The following is an 18,974-nucleotide window of genomic DNA, read 5'->3' as shown; positions in this document are numbered from 1 at the left end:
AAAACTACTGTTTAGCTTATCTGTCTAAACAAAAAGATTTGGTAAATTTAAATAGTCCAGTAAGACTGTTTTAGATGAACAGTTAAATTTACATATTTTCTTATACTTTAGAAGCAAAAGAGGTCAGTGCATATTATTATCAAAAGTAGAAGAAAATAATCAAATTAAAATGTGGATGAAAATCCACATGGATGAAATCTGACCATTATTCACATAAGAAAGCACTTTAAGTTTCTTGTTTTAAAATTGGCTCATTCTGTAACTAGCAGCATAGTGTTATTAGCAATTTCTTCTTACTACAGAACTGGAAACTGAATGCCCTTCTCCTACTCTCTTAACAAAACAGAATGACTATCGCATGCCTGTTTCAAAAGGGTGTTTTGAGGTTCAGTATTTGTAAAGCATTTTAACTTAGGCAGCTGAAAGCCACTTAGTAAACACAAAGTATTTTAACCTAGAAAGGTGACATAAAAGCAAAGATAGTTTAATATAATCGAAAGCTCACTCATAGTTGGGACACCGCCATACTACCCTTGTCAACTTCTTCTCATAGCTTTCTCCCTGGGAAGGTCAGTAAAAGTGAAAAAAAAAAAAAAATCCCACAGGGAGTTCAAGCAGCCTGTAACACAGCATCAGACGTAAGGAAGCAGTGCTCTTCCTCTGTCGGCACTGGGAAATCACTTCTGCTAATCAGGAGAAAGCAAACAGTAGTTCGTTAAAAATGATGGCTGCAAACAAGTTGGTCTCAATTCTAAACAGCCAATTACAGAGCAGAATACGCTACTATAGGCTTTTTTTCTCCAAGAAGAAACTACTGCATATCCACCAAGTCAGTACTCAACTATCCTCCAAAATATCTCTAAAAAATACCCTGCAGAGTAGCATGTGTGTTTAACATAATGTCAACTACAGCTTGCAAATTCACAACCAGTTAACAAGAACAGTGGGTGGCTACTACATGAAAGCCACTGTGTAGACACTAACCTCATTTAACTCACCCTGTAAGACAGGTAATCCTAACCATATTCTCATAGTGGGAAACTCACCACAGAAAGATTCGACTCTTTCCCACACTCTAAGAATCCAAACACTAAGTCCAGTGTCCCTTCTATCGTGACAGACTAGATCCATGCGCCAATAATCAACAATCACTGACTCTCACTGGGCATGAGTTCTCTCCCAGTAAACTGGGAAGACTGACGTATTGATTTCTAACTAGTGGTAAACAGTGCTCTGTGTGTCTCTGTCTCTCTTTAAAATTGACCATCTAACCACTTTACAGTGTGCAATTCAGTGACTTTCAATACAATCACAACACCATATATCTGCCATCACTACCTAATTCCAGAGCATGTTCATACCCATTAAGATCTCACTCTACACTCTTCCCTCCTGCCAGACCCCAACAACTGCTAATACACTTTTGCGTGTGGTCACACCATTCCTGATTACCACTGTTCCTCATTCCTACCCCCATCTGAGCAAGCTCTCCTGTGGTCTCCCATTTTGAGCGCTGGTTAGTCAATGACAGGTAAGATCCCCTGGGCGACAACCTAAGACAGGAACAGCCGCATATGGAGACCACATGGAAACGAGGTCAACAATGCTATGGCCAAGAATCATGCCTCCCGTTGCTCAAAAATAAACGAAAAGGGGGAAATGTGGTGGAATGAGAAAGTGAGAAGGTCATGAGAAGGTGTGAAGGTCATGCCAAGATGGCCACTGACAACCGAAACTGCCTGGCAACGGGCCGTGACTGGATGGCTTCGGAAACCACATGACAACAGAGCCTGACTGACAACAGGCTGTGATGGGTTGGCTTTGGAAACTGCCTGGCAACAGGCTGTGATTGGTTGGGGCATAGACCGCCCCTTGACTGGATTGGCTGCCTTGGCTATATAAGATGCTGTACAAACTGAAATAAACGAGTCTGCGGGCTGCTTGCCTCTGGCCTGTTTTCACCAGACTCCCGGGGTCTGTGTGGTGACTCCGCGCCTCTTGCCCCAACCACGCCCCTCCTCTAAGAACGAATCCTCTCAGAAGAAATCAACTTCAACACACTTCCTGTTTCTTTTTTTTTTTTTTTAAGATTTATTTATTCATTTGAATGTCAGAGTTACACACACAGTGAGAGAGAGAGAGAGAGAGAGAGAGAGAGAGAGAGAGAGAGAGAGAGGTCTTCCATCCACTGGCTCACTCTCTAATTGGCTGCAATGGCCAGAGCTGCACCAATCCAAAGCCAGGAGCCAGGAGCTTCTTCCAGGTCTCCCATGCAGGTGCAGGAGCCCAAGGACTTGAGCTATCTTCCACTGCTTTCCCAGGCCACAGCAGAGAGCTGGATGAGAAGTGGAGCAGCCGGGACTTGAACCAGCACCCATGTGGAATGCCAGCACTGCAGGCGATGGCTTTTCCCACAACGCCACAGCGCTGGCCCCCTATGTTTCCTGTTTCTGTGGATTTGCCTAACTGTGCATTTTGTATAAACAGAAACACGCAGCATGTGACCTTTCATGTCTGGTGTCTTTTACTTAGCACTATGTTTTCCAAGTTCATCCACATCATAACACATGTAAGTACTGTTTATTCTATGGCTCCATAGTGTTCCACCATGCATGTGCACCACGATTTGTTAACCCACTCACTCACTGTGGACATGTGGGTTTGCTACAGTCTCAGAGCGTCCCCCATATCACACGCTGACACTCTCCCACAGATGTACTGTTAGGAGGACCTGCGGGTGGTATGCCTGCAGGGCAGGGCCCTCAAGGAGGGGATGGGGCAGTTACGCAAGGCTTCCCAAGTGAGAACGTAGCAAGCAGGGCCTCGCAGGCACCCAGCGGTGCACTGCACTGCCCAACCGCCAGGACTGGGGGATACGCATTTCTGTTCCTAGACTTCCCAGGTCTTTTGTTGCTGCAGCACAGAGCTGGGTGCTTCCGTGAGGAGGGCTGCTCCACATACTGTGCACATGGACCTGTGTGTGTCCTTGCTGCCATTTCCTCTGGGTACACACCTACTACTGGTATTGTACCCTCACAGGGCAAGTCTACACTGAAACTTCTGAGGAACTACCCAGTTCACTGCCACAGCAGCTGCACCAGCTTACAGTTCCATCAAAAATACACAAGGATCCCAATTTCTTCAAGCACTCACCAACATTCTTTTTGCTTTAAAAAAAAAAAAAAGTCATCCTAATAGACCTGAAATGATATCTCATTGTGGTTTTGACTTTCATTTTCCTAATGATTAATGATATTCAACATCTTTTCATATGTTTCATGCATTTGTGTATCTTCTTTGCAGAAATGTCTTTCCAAATCTTCTGCCCATTTTAACTTACCAACTCTTTTGTTGTTCAGTAATAAGAATTCTTTATACAATCCAGATAAAACTTCCTCATTAGATAAGATTTGAAATACTCCTTCTCATTCTGTAGATTGTCCTTTTACTTTCTTGATAATGTCCTTTAATATATAAAAGATTCTAATTTTGATGAAATCCAGTTTTCTATTCTCTTGTGCTACTCACACTTTCAGCATCATCACATTAAGAATTCATGCCAAATCCACCTAAGATCTCTTTTGGCTAGAAAATTCCAGCAGCCTCTGCTAATTCCATGAAGAAAATTACACAGTTTTGTTCACTTTACTCCAGAGAATTACAAAAGTACTCTACTGGGGTGTTTTAAATTTGGTAAAATTATCCTTTTAATATGGATAGGTATAAGATGCAGCACCTTGAGATGAACCGGAGTACGCCTGAAAGAAACATTCCGCTCTATTACAAAAAAGAAATGAAGAGGGGGAAAAGGGTAAGAGAGGAAAGATCAGTTTGGGACCTCATGAATTCCTCTCCCCCCCCACACACATACACACAGATACAAAGTCTTAAAAGACTTTCAGACTATATGTCCAAATATGTTAACACCTGGAAAAGGCAGATCACCCTGCAATAAAATCCAAGACTTAAGCAGTTACTAGAAATCTAACAGGATTTACAAGGATAACACAAAATCTATTTCTCTTACTTTAGTCAACAGTGAATTTCAAGTGGTTTAAATATGGCTTTAAAAGTAAATGTAGGCTGGCGCCATGGCTCATTAGGCTAATCCTCCACCTTGCGGTGCCAGCACGCCGCGTTCTCGTCCTGGTCGGGGCACCGGATTCTGTCCCGGTTGCCCCTCTTCCAGGCCAGCTCTCTGCTGTGGCCCGGGAGTGCAGTGGAGGATGGCCCAAGTCCTTGGGCCCTGCACCCCATGGAAGACCAGGAGAAGCACCCGGCTCCTGCCTTCGGATCAGCACAGTGCGCCAGCCGTGGCAGCCATTGGAGGGTGAACCAAAGGCAAAGGAAGACCTTTCTCTCTGTCTCTCTCTCTCACTGTCCACTCTGCCTGTCAAAAAAAAAAGTAAATGTATTGTTGAAAGATTACTTGAAGAAATAAATCATATTGACCAAAAAAAAAAATGAGAAGTTGGAACATAAAAATGGTAGAACACTCTACAGCTGTTAAAGAAAAAAAAAGATGTTGCTAAGTAGAAGTTCATTTACTTAACATGAAAGATGTTTGCAATATAATGCTCTATGGGGCAAGAAAAGTAGTTTACAATGGACAGATTTTAAAGATATACACCAGTGCCACTACAGTGATCACCTTTAGGACAGTTTATAGGTGACTTTTGCTTTCTTATTTTTATAGTATAAATTGCACACAATTTTAGAAAAGTATAAAATGAAGATTGCTTAAAAATAAAAATTATAAGTAAGAATTTCTTTCTACTTATACTTCACCTCCACACATTAAATACAATTTGTTAGTAATATGTGCTGGTTACATAATCACAAAACTACAAACATACAGAGCTTCACTGATATTGTAACAGCACAGTTACTGATCATAAGTGCAACTTATATAAATTCCACATGCTAATAAATTTTTAAAAACTTAAAATAGGATATTTTCAAAAGGTGTATATAACATGCTATTTCATTTGCTATACTTACAAAACAAAACTTTTTTTTTTTTTTTTTTTTTTTTTTTATTTTTTGACAGGCAGAGTGGACAGTGAGAGAGAGAGACAGAGAGAAAGGTCTTCCTTTGCCGTTGGTTCACCCTCCAATGGCCGCCGCGGCCGGCGCGCTGCGGCCGGCGCACCGCGCTGATCCGATGGCAGGAGCCAGGAGCCAGGTGCTTTTCCTGGTCTCCCATGGGGTGCAGGGCCCAAGCACCTGGGCCATCCTCCACTGCACTCCCTGGCCACAGCAGAGGGCTGGCCTGGAAGAGGGGCAACCGGGACAGAATCCGGCGCCCCGACCGGGACTAGAACCCGGTGTGCCGGCGCCGCTAGGCGGAGGATTAGCCTATTGAGCCGCGGCGCCGGCCCAAAACAAAACTTTTATTAAACAAGCAAGTTATCAGGGTTTCCAAAATATTATATTTTGTCTATCTGTTCTTTTGGCTGTAGCACACGGAGAGAAAATCGGTGAGATAAACACAATACTCCTCACAAACCCTACTTCCTATCGCTTTGTCTATGGTCCGGCTAGGGCTGCCTGTGGACTTCGTGCTCCCATTCTGTGATGGGGTCCTGAAATCTGCTGGGCGTTAACTGCACAGCCTCCCACTCTCAAGCACGTCACCCAGATACCAGCCGAACACAGAGCTGAGGATACGGAGCTCCTGCTAAAGTTACAGACACGAAAACACTGACAATAGACTCACCAGGCATGCTGGGGTGGCCACATTCCCTAGTAGGAGGTCCAGTGATGTAAGATTTGACAACCTGTTTGAACTCCAAAGCATGTTAGTTTTGTAATATACTAACAAGAGATTTTTGAAAAGGTTGCAGAGTTTTGGGTCATAAGTATTAAAGACAGCTAGAAGCTTTTAAAGCAAAAATAAAAGATTTCATAGGGAAACATCAGAAAAATCTTCAATTTTTCCAACAGCATTAAAATAGGCAATAATTTGTTCTAGGAAGAGAAATAGAGTGAAAGTTATTCCTCTCCTCTGTATAGGTTTAATTTCCTCTAAATAACTCTCAATAAAAGAAAAAAACAACTTCATAGCTACTAACGATATATTTAAGTATCCGTACAGGACCTCACTTAAACCTTGCGGGGCGCAGGCATTTGGCATAGCAATTAAGATGGCACTTGGGCATCCACACTCCACACTGCAGTCCCAGCTCCACTCCCGAGTCAAGCGTCCTACCAATGCAGACCTAGGAAGCAGTGGTGACCACCCAAACAGCTGAGTCCCTGCTGCCCACATGGGCGACCTAGACTGCGTTGCCAGCTCCGAGCAGCAGCACAGCCCAACCTAGTGGCTGCAGGCGTTTGGGGAGTAAACCAGCAGAATGGGAGTTCTCTGTATTTCTCTCTCTGGTGGGTGGGGGCTGGTTGTGTGTGTGTGTGTTTATATATGTGTGTGTATATATGTATATGTGTGTGTGTGAACACACCTTCTAGAGAAAAAAATTTTTAACAAATTCTAAGAAATAAAGAAACTACACCAAGAAAGAAAAGCATCAGTTTTTTCACCAAAATCATTAGGACTGGATTCAATGCAATTTACCCATGAGAAAACTTAGTCGAGCTTTAAATGTAAAACTTAAAGTACAACCCCAAAATCACAGTACCACACACAAACCCACTCTCGGATTCTCTACAACACGTGAGACGTCCCCACAGCCGCCGAGTCCGGCCCTCCCACACGTGCTCTGGATCTGCCCTCACATCTGCAGGGAGCTCACAGCCGCTGTGTTCTGTGCCATCCTCCCCCACCCCGCAGCTGCTCTAAGCCTCCGTGCTGATCCACGCTCCCCAGCGCCGCATCCCACTCCCACTCCCTGTGTGCCTGCAGCCTCGCTTCCCCTTTCTCCCCTCACGGGTTTCCTCAGCTTATTCCCATCAGGGTTCTTCCCCCTGCTCTCAAACGCCACTGAAATTACAACTCTCAAGGCCATCAGAGAAACCCACGTCCCAAATCCAACAGTCAAAGATCCACTCGTGGCTTTTCTGACCTCCATCCTGAAACTCGCCTTCCCCCTGCCCACAGGTGCTCTCCACATCACCAAGTCCCTTCTGGCCACCTCAGTGGCTGCAGGCCAGGCTGGTTGGGATCCTGGCCCCACACTTCCTAGTGCTCAGTCTGGGGGACGCTCCTTTAGGCTTCAGCTGCTCTTTCCCAATGGCTGTCTAGCTCTTCTAGCTCTCCACCTTCCACACACAGGTTCAGAGTCCCACACATCCCTCCAGGCGGCTGCCTCCAGGCTCGTGACGCCAGCTGTACTCATAAACCAGGTCAGTCTCCAGTCTGACTCTCTCCCATCCCCCAGACTGCAGACAGGACCCTCTCCCTGGGTACGCCAGAAACCGCAGACTAGGGACGCCCTGAGGAGAAACCACCGTCCCTTCCCACACTCGCTCCTCCTGGAACCCCCACCTGCCACGTTCCATTCCCCATGGCTGGCTCCCACAGCTGCATGGACGCTCTCTCTAAAAGTATCACCAAGCATACTGATGGGCTTACTATCTGTATTTCCTGCTAGCTCATAAACTCCAGCAGAATTCTACCAAACAGCCAAAGAAGAATTAAAACGAAGCCTGCTTAAACTCTTCCAAACAAGATAAAACAAACAAAACCTAAAGGGAATACTTCCAAATTTGTTTTTATGAGGCCAGCATTACCCTGATAGCAAAGTCAGACAAAGACACCACAAGTGAACACCGTGCCAAAATCTCTGATGAGTATCTTTGCAAAAACCCTCAAAAAAAAGGAACAAATTAAGCTGAACAAAACACCATGACCAAGAGGGATTAATCCCTAAATACATAATTTGTTTAATATACATAAATCAATGAGATATACTATATGAATGGAAAAACAAAAATCATCTCAATTTAGAAAAAGCAATGACAAAGTTCAATCTCCTTTCATGATAAACTCTCAGTAAAACAGTTACAGAAGGAAATTTTCTCAACATAATGTAGGTCATTTGTAAAAAGCCTACACCTAACGTACTCAGTGGGGGAAAATGAACATTTTTCTTCTAAGATCTGGAACAAGGCAAGGACGCCAGCTCTTGACACTTTTATTTGACATAGTAAAGGAAGTAACAGCAAGAACAAGCCGACAACAACAAAAAAAGGCATCCAAACTGAAAAGGATGAAAAAAATTATTCCTATTTGTAGATGACATGATTCTATATGTTGAAAACCTTCAAGATTAAAAAAAAAAAAAAAAACCTTAAAATTAAGGGCTGGCATTGTGGCGCAGCAGGTTAAGCCGCCATCTGCAGTGCTGGCATCCCATAAGGGTACAGGTTCGAGTCCCAGCAGCTCCACTTCTTATCTACCTCCCTGCTAATGTACCGGGGAAGGCAGCAGATGACGGCCCAAGCGCTGGACCATTGCAGTCATTTGGTAATGAACCAGTAGATGAAAGACATCTTTCTCTCTCGTCTCTTCCCCTCTCTATCACTCTACTGTTCAAATAAATAAATAAAAATAAAATAAAATGCTTATGTCTAAGTTTAACTGAGGAAGTTAAAGATCTATCCACAGAAAACTATAAAACAAACACTGATGAAAGAAACTGAAGAGTATGTACTTAAATCAAAACATCCCATGTTCACAGACTGGAATAATTAATAGTGTAAATTTTCATACTACTCAAAGCAATATACAGATTCAACACAATCTGTATTAAAATTCTAATGATATTTGTCACATAAATAGAAAAACAGGCTAAAATTTATATGGGATCGCAAAAGACCCCAAATAGCCAAACAATCTAGATAAAGAAAAACAAAGTTTGAAACACCACACTTTCTGATTTTAGGTTACATTATAAAGCTAAAGTAACCAAAATACTATAGTACTGCCATAAAACCAGAAACACTAAATAGCACAGAAAGCAACCCACGCATGTATGTCAGCTAAGTTCTGACAAGGCCACCAGAAAAACACAATGGACAAGGCCAGTCTTTTCAGTAAGTGATGCTGAGAAAACTGGATATCCAACATGCTGAGAATGAACCTGCGCTCTGACACCACATACAAAAGTCAACTCAAATGGATTAAAGACCTAAACATAAGTTCTGATGCCATAAAACTATCAGAAGAAATTATAATGGCAAAGGTCCTTGATGTTATCCTACCAATGATTTTTTGAGTACCATACCAAAAGCTCAGGCAAAAAAAGCAAAAATAAACAAGTAGAAATGCATGTTTAAAAGCTTCTGCACAGTAAAAGAAACAATCAATAAAATAAAAGTCAGCCTAGTGACTGAGGCAAATATTTTCAAAATACATATCTGATGCAGGATAATTTCCAAAATACACAAAGAACACACACAACTCAACAGCCAACTATAATAATGATCCAAGTAAAACATAAGCAAAGGACCTGCGAGTTCTCCAATGAAGACACAAAAATGACCAACAGACACATAAAAAGTGCTGATTGCCACTAATTAACAGGAAAATGCAAATCAAAAATGACAATGAGAAATCACCTCCACATCTGTTAGAACAGCTAGTGCCAAAAAGACAAGAAATAACAAGTGTTGGTCAGAGTGTGAAGAAAAGGAAACCCGTGCACACTGCCGGTGGGATAATGAATTGGTGAAGCCGTATTTCCAGTGGTATGGAGGCTCATCAGAAAAATTATAAAGAGAAAAATCCCCTGCTGGGTACATACATCCAAAGGAAATTAAATCAGTATCCTAAAGAGAGATCCCTGCCCCACGTTCACTGTAGCACAATTCACAATGGCCAAGACGTGGAAACAACCTAGGTGTCTACCAAAGGATTTATTTATTTATTTGAAAGAGAGAGAAAGAGAAAGAGAGGCAGAGACAGAGGCAGAGAGAGAGAGAGAGAGAGAGGTCTTCCATCCACTGGTTCACTACCCAATTGGCCGCAACGGCCGGAGCTGCACCAATCCGAAGCCAGGAGCCAGGAGCCAGGAGCTTCCTCTGGGTCTTCCTATGCGGGTGCAGGGGCCCAAGCACTTGGGCCATCTTCTATTGCTTTCCCAGACCACAGCAGAGAACTGGATCAGAAGTGGAGCAGCCGAGACAAACTGGTGCCCATATAGGATGCCGGCACTGCAGGTGGTAACTTTACCCACTATGCCACAGCGCCGGCCCCTACCAGTGGACTTTTAAATGTATTGTAGAAATATGGTATCTGGAGGTCGGCACCATATAGGCACAGGCTCAAGTTCCAGCTACTCAACTTCCAATCCAGCTCCCTGCTAATCCTTCTGGGAAAGCAGTAGATGATGGTCCAAGTGCTTGGCCCCTGCCCCTACACAGGAGACCCAGAAGAAACTCCTGGTTCCTGGCTTCAGACCAGCCCAGTTCAAGCCATTGCGCCCATCTGGGGAGTCAACCAGCAATGGAAGATCTCTTTGTCTCTACCTATCTCTGTAACTCTGCCTTTCAAATAAATAAATGTCTTTAAAAGAAAAAAAAACATAATACCTGAAGTACAGGACTGTGGCACAGCATATTAAGCCACTACCTGCAGTGTCAGCATCCCACGTGGGTACCAGTTTGAGTTCCAGCTGCTACACTTCCAATCCAGTTCCCTTCCTAGTGCCTGAAAAAGCAGAAGATGGCCAAGTGCTTCGGCCCCTGCATCCATGCAGGAGACCCACAGGGTCTCATCCTAGGCGTGGGCCAGCCCTGGACATGGCAGGCATTTGGGGAGTGAACCAATGGATGGAAGATCGATGGATCTCTCTCTCTCCCTCCGTAACTCTTTCAAATAAATAAATCTTTTAGAAAACGTATGGTATCTGTAGACACACACACATACGTGAACATTATTCAGCTCTAGAAAAGTAGATATGGTATTAGTGACAACATGGATAGACCTGGAGGATGCAATATTAAGTGAAATAAACCAGACACAGAGAGAAAAGTACTGCACGATCTCACTTTTGTGTGGAACTTGGGCTAATACTGTGCAAAGCAACAGCAGAACTGAGGTTACCGGGACGGAGTAGCAGAGGAAATGGGAAGAAGCAGGTCAAGGGCCAACCTTGCAGTTACTTCAGATGAGTAAGTCCAGAGATCTAACGCACAGAACGAGGGCTACCCGGGTAGTACAGTACTATACCCTGGGAAGCTTGCCAGGAGGATGGATCAGAGGTGTTGTTAACGCACACACAGAGAAGTAACTGTGGGAGGTGATAGACAGTGGAATATGCTAATAAAAAAGCAATCTAGCAATATTAAATATGTGAGAGGTTGATTTCATTTTTTTTTTAAATACCTGGCCTTAAGTGCCAGCATCCCATATTGGCGTCGGTTCGAGTCCCGGCTTCTTCCCATCCAGCTCCCTTCTAATGTGCTTGGGAAAGCAGTGGAGGATGGCTCAAGTCCTTGGGCTCCCGCACTCACGAGGGAGACCCACAAGAAGCTCCTGGCTCCTGGCTTTGGATCAGCTCGGCTCCAGCCATCGTGACCATTTGGGGAGTGAACCAGCAGATGGAAGACTTCTCTCTCTCTGTCTCTAGCTCTCTCTGTAACTCTTTCAAATAAAATAAAATAAAATCTTTTAAAAAATGATTTGTTTATTTGAAAGACAGAGTTACCAAGAGAGAAGGAGAGACAGAGAGAGAGCAAGAGGGAGAGAGAGAGAATCTTTCATCTGCTGGTTCACTCCCCAAATGTCTGCAACAGCCAGGGCTGGACCAGGTCTAAGTCAGGAGCTCCATCCAGGTCTCTCATGTGGATGCAGGGGCCCAAGCACTTTGGCCACATTCCACTGCTTCCCAAGGTGCACTAGCAAGGAGCTGGACTGAAAGTGGAGCAGCCAGGACTCAAATCGGTACCCATATGCCTGTGTTGCCAGAAGAGCCTTAACTAGCTACGTCACAACACCAGCCCAACGTGATTTCTTTAATTTGAATTATGTTCCATCAGCTGGATTATTATGTTTGTATCATCAACTAAGACTGAGAAAGTATTCTTTAGTGTAATATATACAAAAAATCTTTGATATGTGATACCTCAAAACCACAAAATTTGGAAAATTAGTACCTGTTCACAGAAATAGCTCAGAAAAACTTGAAGGTATTTCGAAATAAGTCAATACTAGGGGCTGGTGCTGTGGCACAGCAGGCTCAGAGGCCTGTGGCGCCAGCATCCCATATGGGCATTGGTTCTGTCCTAGGTGCTCTTCTTCTGATCCAGCTCTCTGCTTATAACCTGGGAGAGCAGTGGAAGATGGCCCAAGTGCCTGGCCCCTGCATCCACATGTGAAACCCGGAGGAAACTCCTGGCTCCTGGCTTCGGATCAGTCCAGCTATAGCTGCTGCGGCCATCTGGGGAGTGAACCAGCAGACGGAAGACCTCTCTTTCTATCCCTCTATGTCTGTAACTCTGTCACTCAAATAAATAAATAAAATCTTTAAATAAATAAGTCAATATTAACACCATCTTTGAGGATATCATTGGATTATATCCTTTGGTTTTTGCTTTTTATTTTTAAAATTATTTAATTACTTGAAAGACAGAGTGACAGAAAGAGGGGGAGACACAGAGATAGATTTTCCATCTGTTGGTTCACTCCCCAAATGTTCTTTCACTGACTAAAAGGATAAGAAGAAAATTACATTTAGAATCTATATAACTATGATCTTTTGAGGAAAATTCCACATTTTAGAATAGCTTTCAACACATTCAAACACATACACATTATTACAGAGTCAACTGCTGAATAATCAAATAAGCCAAATGATAATGCATCCTACCAATGAATGGAACTAGGGCTCTGAGATAAAGCTGCCTACTTTCAAATCCTAGATCTGCTGCTCACTAGTGGTATAACCTGGGAAAATCATTCAACCTTCCAATTAGCAATAAAAAAGGATAACAACTAGAACTCATACCTTGAAGAGGTGCTCTGGAGGTAGCATCATGGACGGTACACAGCACACACTAGAAAGGGCGTGTCTCCCCCTGAATAGAATGTACCAGGCACAGTATGAACACACACACACACACAACTGTACCAGCTGTCAGGAAAGCACCTTCCACAGCCTGATAACCCGACTGACATGGAAATGAATGAACGCTTTCCTGCCAGGGTGAGGTACTCCCAGTTGTTGCCAAAGAGGGGGAAAGGAATGAAACACGAGGCCCGTTCTTAAAAGACGCTGCTATGGCTTTCCTCTCTAAAACTCACACTGGAGTCTGATTCCCACAGGGAGGGATTAAGAAGGTGGAAACATGGGGGTTTGCACTGTGGAACAAGGTAAAGTCACCACCTGCAGTGCCGGCATCCCATATGGGCGTCGGTTTGAGTCCTGACTGCTCCACTTCTGATCCAGCTCTCTGCTATGGCCTGGGGAAGCAGATGGCCCAAGTCCCTGGGTCCTTGCATCCTCATGGGAGACCTAGAAGAAGCTCCAGGCTCCTGGCTTCTGAATGGCCAAGCTCTGGCCATTGTGGCCATCTGTGGAGTAAATCAGCAGATGGAAGACCTCTCTCTCTGCCTCTGCCTCTCTCTAACTCTTGTCTTTCAACTTAAAAAGAAAAAAAATACAAACTTTAAAAAGAAGAAGGTGGAACCACAATCCAACGACGTTGTTTAGCAGTGGTGGCAAGGACTATACAAAGCCATCCCAAGGAGCCTCCTGGATGAGACATTGATGCTTTCTAAGAAAAGGAAGTGAGGCCCAAACAGGCAGACACACACACTCCTGTCTCTCCTCCGGGGATGCCCTGGACCACCTTGGACCCCCAGAATCACAGGCCAAATAAATCTCTTTTCTTTATAATGTACCCAGCCTGTTGTACTGTCTTACCACCAACAAAAAAAAATCAACTAACAGAGATGTGCAAAGAAGTTCTAAGTCCATGCCGTAACAAAGCACAACTGTCCTGACCAGCAATCTCGCTGGGAGAGACGCAGTCAGATTAAGAGAAGATTTAAGCATTTTTGTGTTTTCGGGATATTCAAAGCTAAGATATTGATGTCATTAAACACTACCCGTGTTTGTTATATCTGACATTGCTATTCTCTATGTAGACATTCCAGCTGATTACAGAAAGCCTGGAACTAGTTATACTACAACCTAATATGGCCATTCAATTATCTTGGGAAATCTTAAATTATTTTTTCTCATAAGGAAATTAACACAAGTGGCAGACCATAACAAAAATCAACAGTGAGGAAGGCTTTTACATGGATCTCGTTCTGGCATATGAGTGTACACAAATTAACACAGGCTGACTCACGATGACTTCATCCATTTGTTCCATACATACCTGATTAATAAGCATTAATTCTGTTGATGGAAACAAGAGCACTCCATTGTTATATACAGATTAGAAATGTAAACACTTAGCATTTCCCACAACTACTGACTTCACAAATTATTTTGAGTACTATTTCAAACAACACTGTGAATGCCAGAAAAAAAACTAGGTAAGCAAAGCACTCTACTGCCCCCTAATGAAACAGACCAAAACCAAAAACCCCACACAGAAAACTTGTTTGAAGGGTCTGTGGGACAGGAAAATAACCTTACTTTACAAAATACAGCAAACACTAAGATAATTCACTGAAAACAACTAGTATATATATCAAAATACTGTAGGAAACGTACAATCACCCCACTTGTGATAAAATTAGTTGCAAAACAGGAAAGCCATGAGACAGAAATGTTTTAAGAGAAAGGAGGCCACAGTGAAACAATGTTATCTAGTGCGATAGCAACAAAACCTGAGTGCAGAGGCCACATGTGTACACTGGAAATGCAACAGAAGAAAAAGAGCTCCTTAGGAACCACACTCTTTTTTTTTTTTTTTTTTTTTTTTTTTTTTTTTTTTTTTTTGACAGGCAGAGTGGACAGTGAGAGAGAGAGACAGAGAGAAAAAGGTCTTTCTTTGCCGTTGGTTCACCCTCCAATGGCCAGCGGCACTCTGCGGCCAGCGCACCGCGCTGATTCGAAGCTGAGAGCCAGGTGCTTATCCTGGTCTCCCATGGGGTGCAGGGCCCAAGCACTGGGGCCATCCTCCACTGCACTCCCGGGCCACAGCAGAGAGCTGGACTGGAAGAGGGGCAACTGGGACAGAATTCAGTGCCCCGACCTGGACTAGAACCCGCAGTGCCAGCGCCGCAAGGCAGAGGATTAGCCTAGTGAGCCGTGGTGCCGGCCAGAACTACACTCTTCAGCGAACTACAGAAAGGTTTCAGTTCAGCTCGCCTACAATATTCACTCACAATTTACACTGATCTTAATCCTCTCAGAAGTATTTTAAAGGATGCACATTTTCAGGGTAGCTACCCTGTAAAATACACATTTAACATAATTATATTTAATGCTTCTTGTTTCAAACAAACATCAACTTCATAAAAATACAAGTTTCTATGTTATGGTACTCTATCATAAACTAAGCATAAATAATTTCTAATCTTCCTTAATAAAAGCAGCTCTCCATTTAACAAACTCTGTTTTTTGAAACATGCTCCTTAAATCCTATTTAACTTACTAAATATTTCAACCACTAAGAATTCTTGAATTCTCATTTTCTAAACAGCAAATTTCTGGGAAGAAAATCGTCTGTGATTCTTAATGACAAGAGTTACATAAAAAATAACATCAAGGAACCAGATACGTGGAGTAAGAGTGCAGTGACTAAAATACCAGGTCACACAGAGAACGAAGCAGCAGCTCCGGGCAGCAGCTGTGTGAGGTCACCAGACTTGGTAGTGAACCGTTCCTCTCTAGCTGGGGCTCACGGCATCACGTGCAGATGGCAGGTTTCCACCTAGGTTGACAGAGGTTTTATACTATACTTCATGTGTCTGCCGTTTAGGGTGGATAAAGAACAGGGACCAGGTATGCACACTGCCACAGCAGAGAGGCAACACAAGGAAGCGACCTGGGTCTGCACCCACGATGAAAAGGGCACCCCGTTCAGACCTCCTTTGTGAGGTCCACTACTGAAACAGTTCCCCCGCGGCCAGCGCTATGGCATAGCCAGCATCCCACATGGGCAATGGTCTTCAAGTCTCAAGCTCCACTTCCGACTCTGCTCCCTGCTAATGGCCTGGGAAAGCACTGGAAGATGGCCCAAGTGCCTGGGCCCCGGCACCCACGTGGGAGACTGGGAAGAGGCTTCTGGCACCTGGCTTCAGACCAGCTCAGCTCCGGCCATCGCCAACCATTTGGGGAGTGAACCAGCAGATGGAAGATCTCTCTATCTCTCCCTCTCTCTCTACAACTGTGCCTTTCAAATAAAATAAACAAATCGTTAAATAAAAAAAAGAAAAAAGAAAAGAAAGAAACGGTACCCCAGTTCTGCAAGGTAAAATGTAACCACCATACATGTTGATTAGCAATGCAAACCTTCAAAACAGCAACACTGAAAAATACAAATGTACTCTCAAATATGTGGGATTTCACATCTGTACTAACTTCCTGAATAATCTGAATTTAAAATATGGCTGTTTCACCAGAAGCATTACTCATTCATTCTGTTGCCTAAAAATAGAACAGAGATGGGCATATTCTGAAGCTGTGATAAAGGAGCTAGAAGGACTTGAACAACCCAAAGTCAAGCATTGCCAAAGTGCCAAGACTTGCGTATATGGTCAAATTAGTATCCTTCCAACAAAAAAACCACTTTTAGCTGCTCAGACGTATCACACAATAGTCACAAGAAATAAAACAGAGCAGGCACACGCTGTGAGGAGTATGCACGCATTCTCCCTCACGGGACAGTCCCAGCTGGTGCGGTGAGTCCCAATCACGACCCTACACCGAGGAAGGCCTTCCCAGTCCATCGGAGAGAAGCGGAACTTCCCACATTGCGCTTTCCCTCTCTTATTCCCGGTAAGCACAAACACAGACAAACAGGATCAAGGGAAAAACGAAGTGGGAAAGCAAGGTAAGGGACAAGAAAATGGTAGTGATTTCATTAGCAAATAAATTAGTAGGGATTATGGCTTAAAAGGATTTATTTACTTATTTTAGCCCAAAGAAGTTTTACTGATAATGATGGTAGCATTTAGCATTTATTGAACATTTATTATCATATTTGGCTAAGGAATAAGCACCTTACTTATATGATATGTTTAATTTTCACAAAAATCTTATGAAATAAGGTATTATTGTCCCTACTCCACAGATGAAACTGAGATCCATAAAGAGTAAATAATTTGCCTCAAGTTACTGCATGACTAAACTGTAGAACATGATACAGCAACTTGACTCTTAACCTCTAGGCTTATTAGTGATTTTTATTTAGTGATTTTAGATATTTATTAAATTGACTCTTAACCACTAGGTTTATGGTATTTCCCAGTGAAAATTTATGAAATGAAATGAAATTATATTTTTGAAACACTGCAATAAACTAACAAAATATATCTGAGACCTAGGTCCATTGGAAAGACTGTGCCACCATGTAAGCTGGGCAAGACACCGGTTCCGGTTCTTCAGGAAGACAAACGTGTGCATCATACAATAAACGACAGCAGAAGTACCAACAGATGACGACATCCTCACCCTTCATGGCTCTTTATAAATAACATTTCTTCACTGATTTTCTGATCACATTCAGCCACTGTAATCTCTCCTCCCTCAGATCAAAACACTTCATTCTCACCTCTGCTTTGTTTTTCTTAAAACAAGATAAAAGTCTAGGCTACACAGGAGGAAAAACTCATTCTTCCTCCCCTTTTCTATCTTAAAAAAGATATTCAAATATAAAATACAACAAATAGGTCTCATTATATCTAAAAATATATCTCCATAAGCTGTAGTATGAAAAATGATTGCATAGCTATTCTCTGATCTTCGATAACTATGTTCAAGTTGTTTAAAATTAATGCTGAAGGAGGCCGGCGCCGTGGCTCACTTGGCTAATACTTTGCCTGTGCCACTGGCACCCCAGGTTCTAGTCCCGGTTGGGGCACCAGGTACTAGTCCCGGTTGCTCCTCTTCCAATCCAGCTCTCTGCTGAGGCCCAGGAGGGCAGCAGAGGATGGCCCAAGTGCTTAGGTCCCTGCACCTGCATGGAAGACTGGGAGGAAGCACCCGGCTCCTGGCTTTGGATCGGTGCAGTGCCAGCCGTAGTGGCCATTTGGGGAGTAAACCAACAGAAGGAAGACCTTTCTCTCTGTCTCTCACTCACTGTCTATAACTCTCTCTCTGTCTCTCTCTCTCACTGTCTAACTCTGCCTGTCAAAAAATAAAAAATAAATAAAATTAATGCTGAAGAAAAAATCACCATGTGGCAGAAAACTAACCCTAAAGTCTACTTAGCAAGAGCTGTAATTTAAACACAAGCAGACAAACACACACACACACACCCCACCCACAAAAACACAAATCAATCCTCATCAAATTAAAGGTATTAACTGGGCACAAACTTCCCTTCTACTTTTGTATATAGCATAAAACATAAAACAACCAGGAAAAGTCACAAACAGCTAAAACTTCAAAATATTAATTTTATATAGTTTTGAACAAATCTTTTCATTGCAGAATTTAAAGAAGACACTATGAAAAACTGTTATAAGAAAGGTACCTTGCAGAATAAGCTATTACTTGCGAAATTTAAAAAATAAAACACAGTGACATTTAAATCTGACATCAAAACCTGTCAGAAGTAAAGATCTGCCCATGTACTAACCTTGGTTGAATTCTAACTAAGTTACAGTTAAATGTTAACGACGTACAGGACCAGACAGACAACGAGCTACGCCGCGATGGGACGCTGTGCTTTACCTTGGAATCCTCAGTGCTCACTCCCAGCTGTAGCACAGCCTGCGGAGACTTGAGTTTGGCCTGAGCGGAGTGAGCCATCTGGAGGTTAAGCTGCCATCCGACTGTCTCCAGCTAGGAAAGACAAACGGAGAGGGAGTCAGGTGGGACACAGGAAGGAACAGTCAACTTTAGGCACATCTCCACTCCTCAGGAATGAACATGGACAGCCTGCAC

The 18,974-nt window shown here is 43.2% G+C and overlaps 1 protein-coding gene across 8 annotated transcripts in view; it reads right to left on the bottom strand.

Moving 5' to 3' along the window:
* The window catches only part of COMMD10 (COMM domain containing 10), a 206,857-nt gene that overhangs the window by 148,399 nt on the left and 39,484 nt on the right, over nt 1–18,974 (bottom strand). For all 8 annotated transcript variants that reach the window (XR_011389651.1, XR_011389650.1, XR_001793066.3 and 5 more), the window contains exon 5: nt 18,762–18,872. Coding sequence is in view for 4 of the 8 variants with exons in the window: in XM_070076021.1 (XP_069932122.1) it covers nt 18,762–18,872 (111 nt within the window). In the remaining 4 variants the exon portion in view is untranslated. The remainder of the gene's footprint in view (nt 1–18,761; nt 18,873–18,974) is intronic.

The sequence above is a fragment of the Oryctolagus cuniculus genome, chromosome 6, assembly GCF_964237555.1.
Source record: "Oryctolagus cuniculus chromosome 6, mOryCun1.1, whole genome shotgun sequence".
In the NCBI taxonomy this organism is placed as follows: Eukaryota; Metazoa; Chordata; class Mammalia; order Lagomorpha; family Leporidae; genus Oryctolagus; species Oryctolagus cuniculus.
The sequence above is the reverse complement of the archived record's forward strand: the minus strand, read 5'-3'. Positions and strand labels throughout refer to the sequence as shown.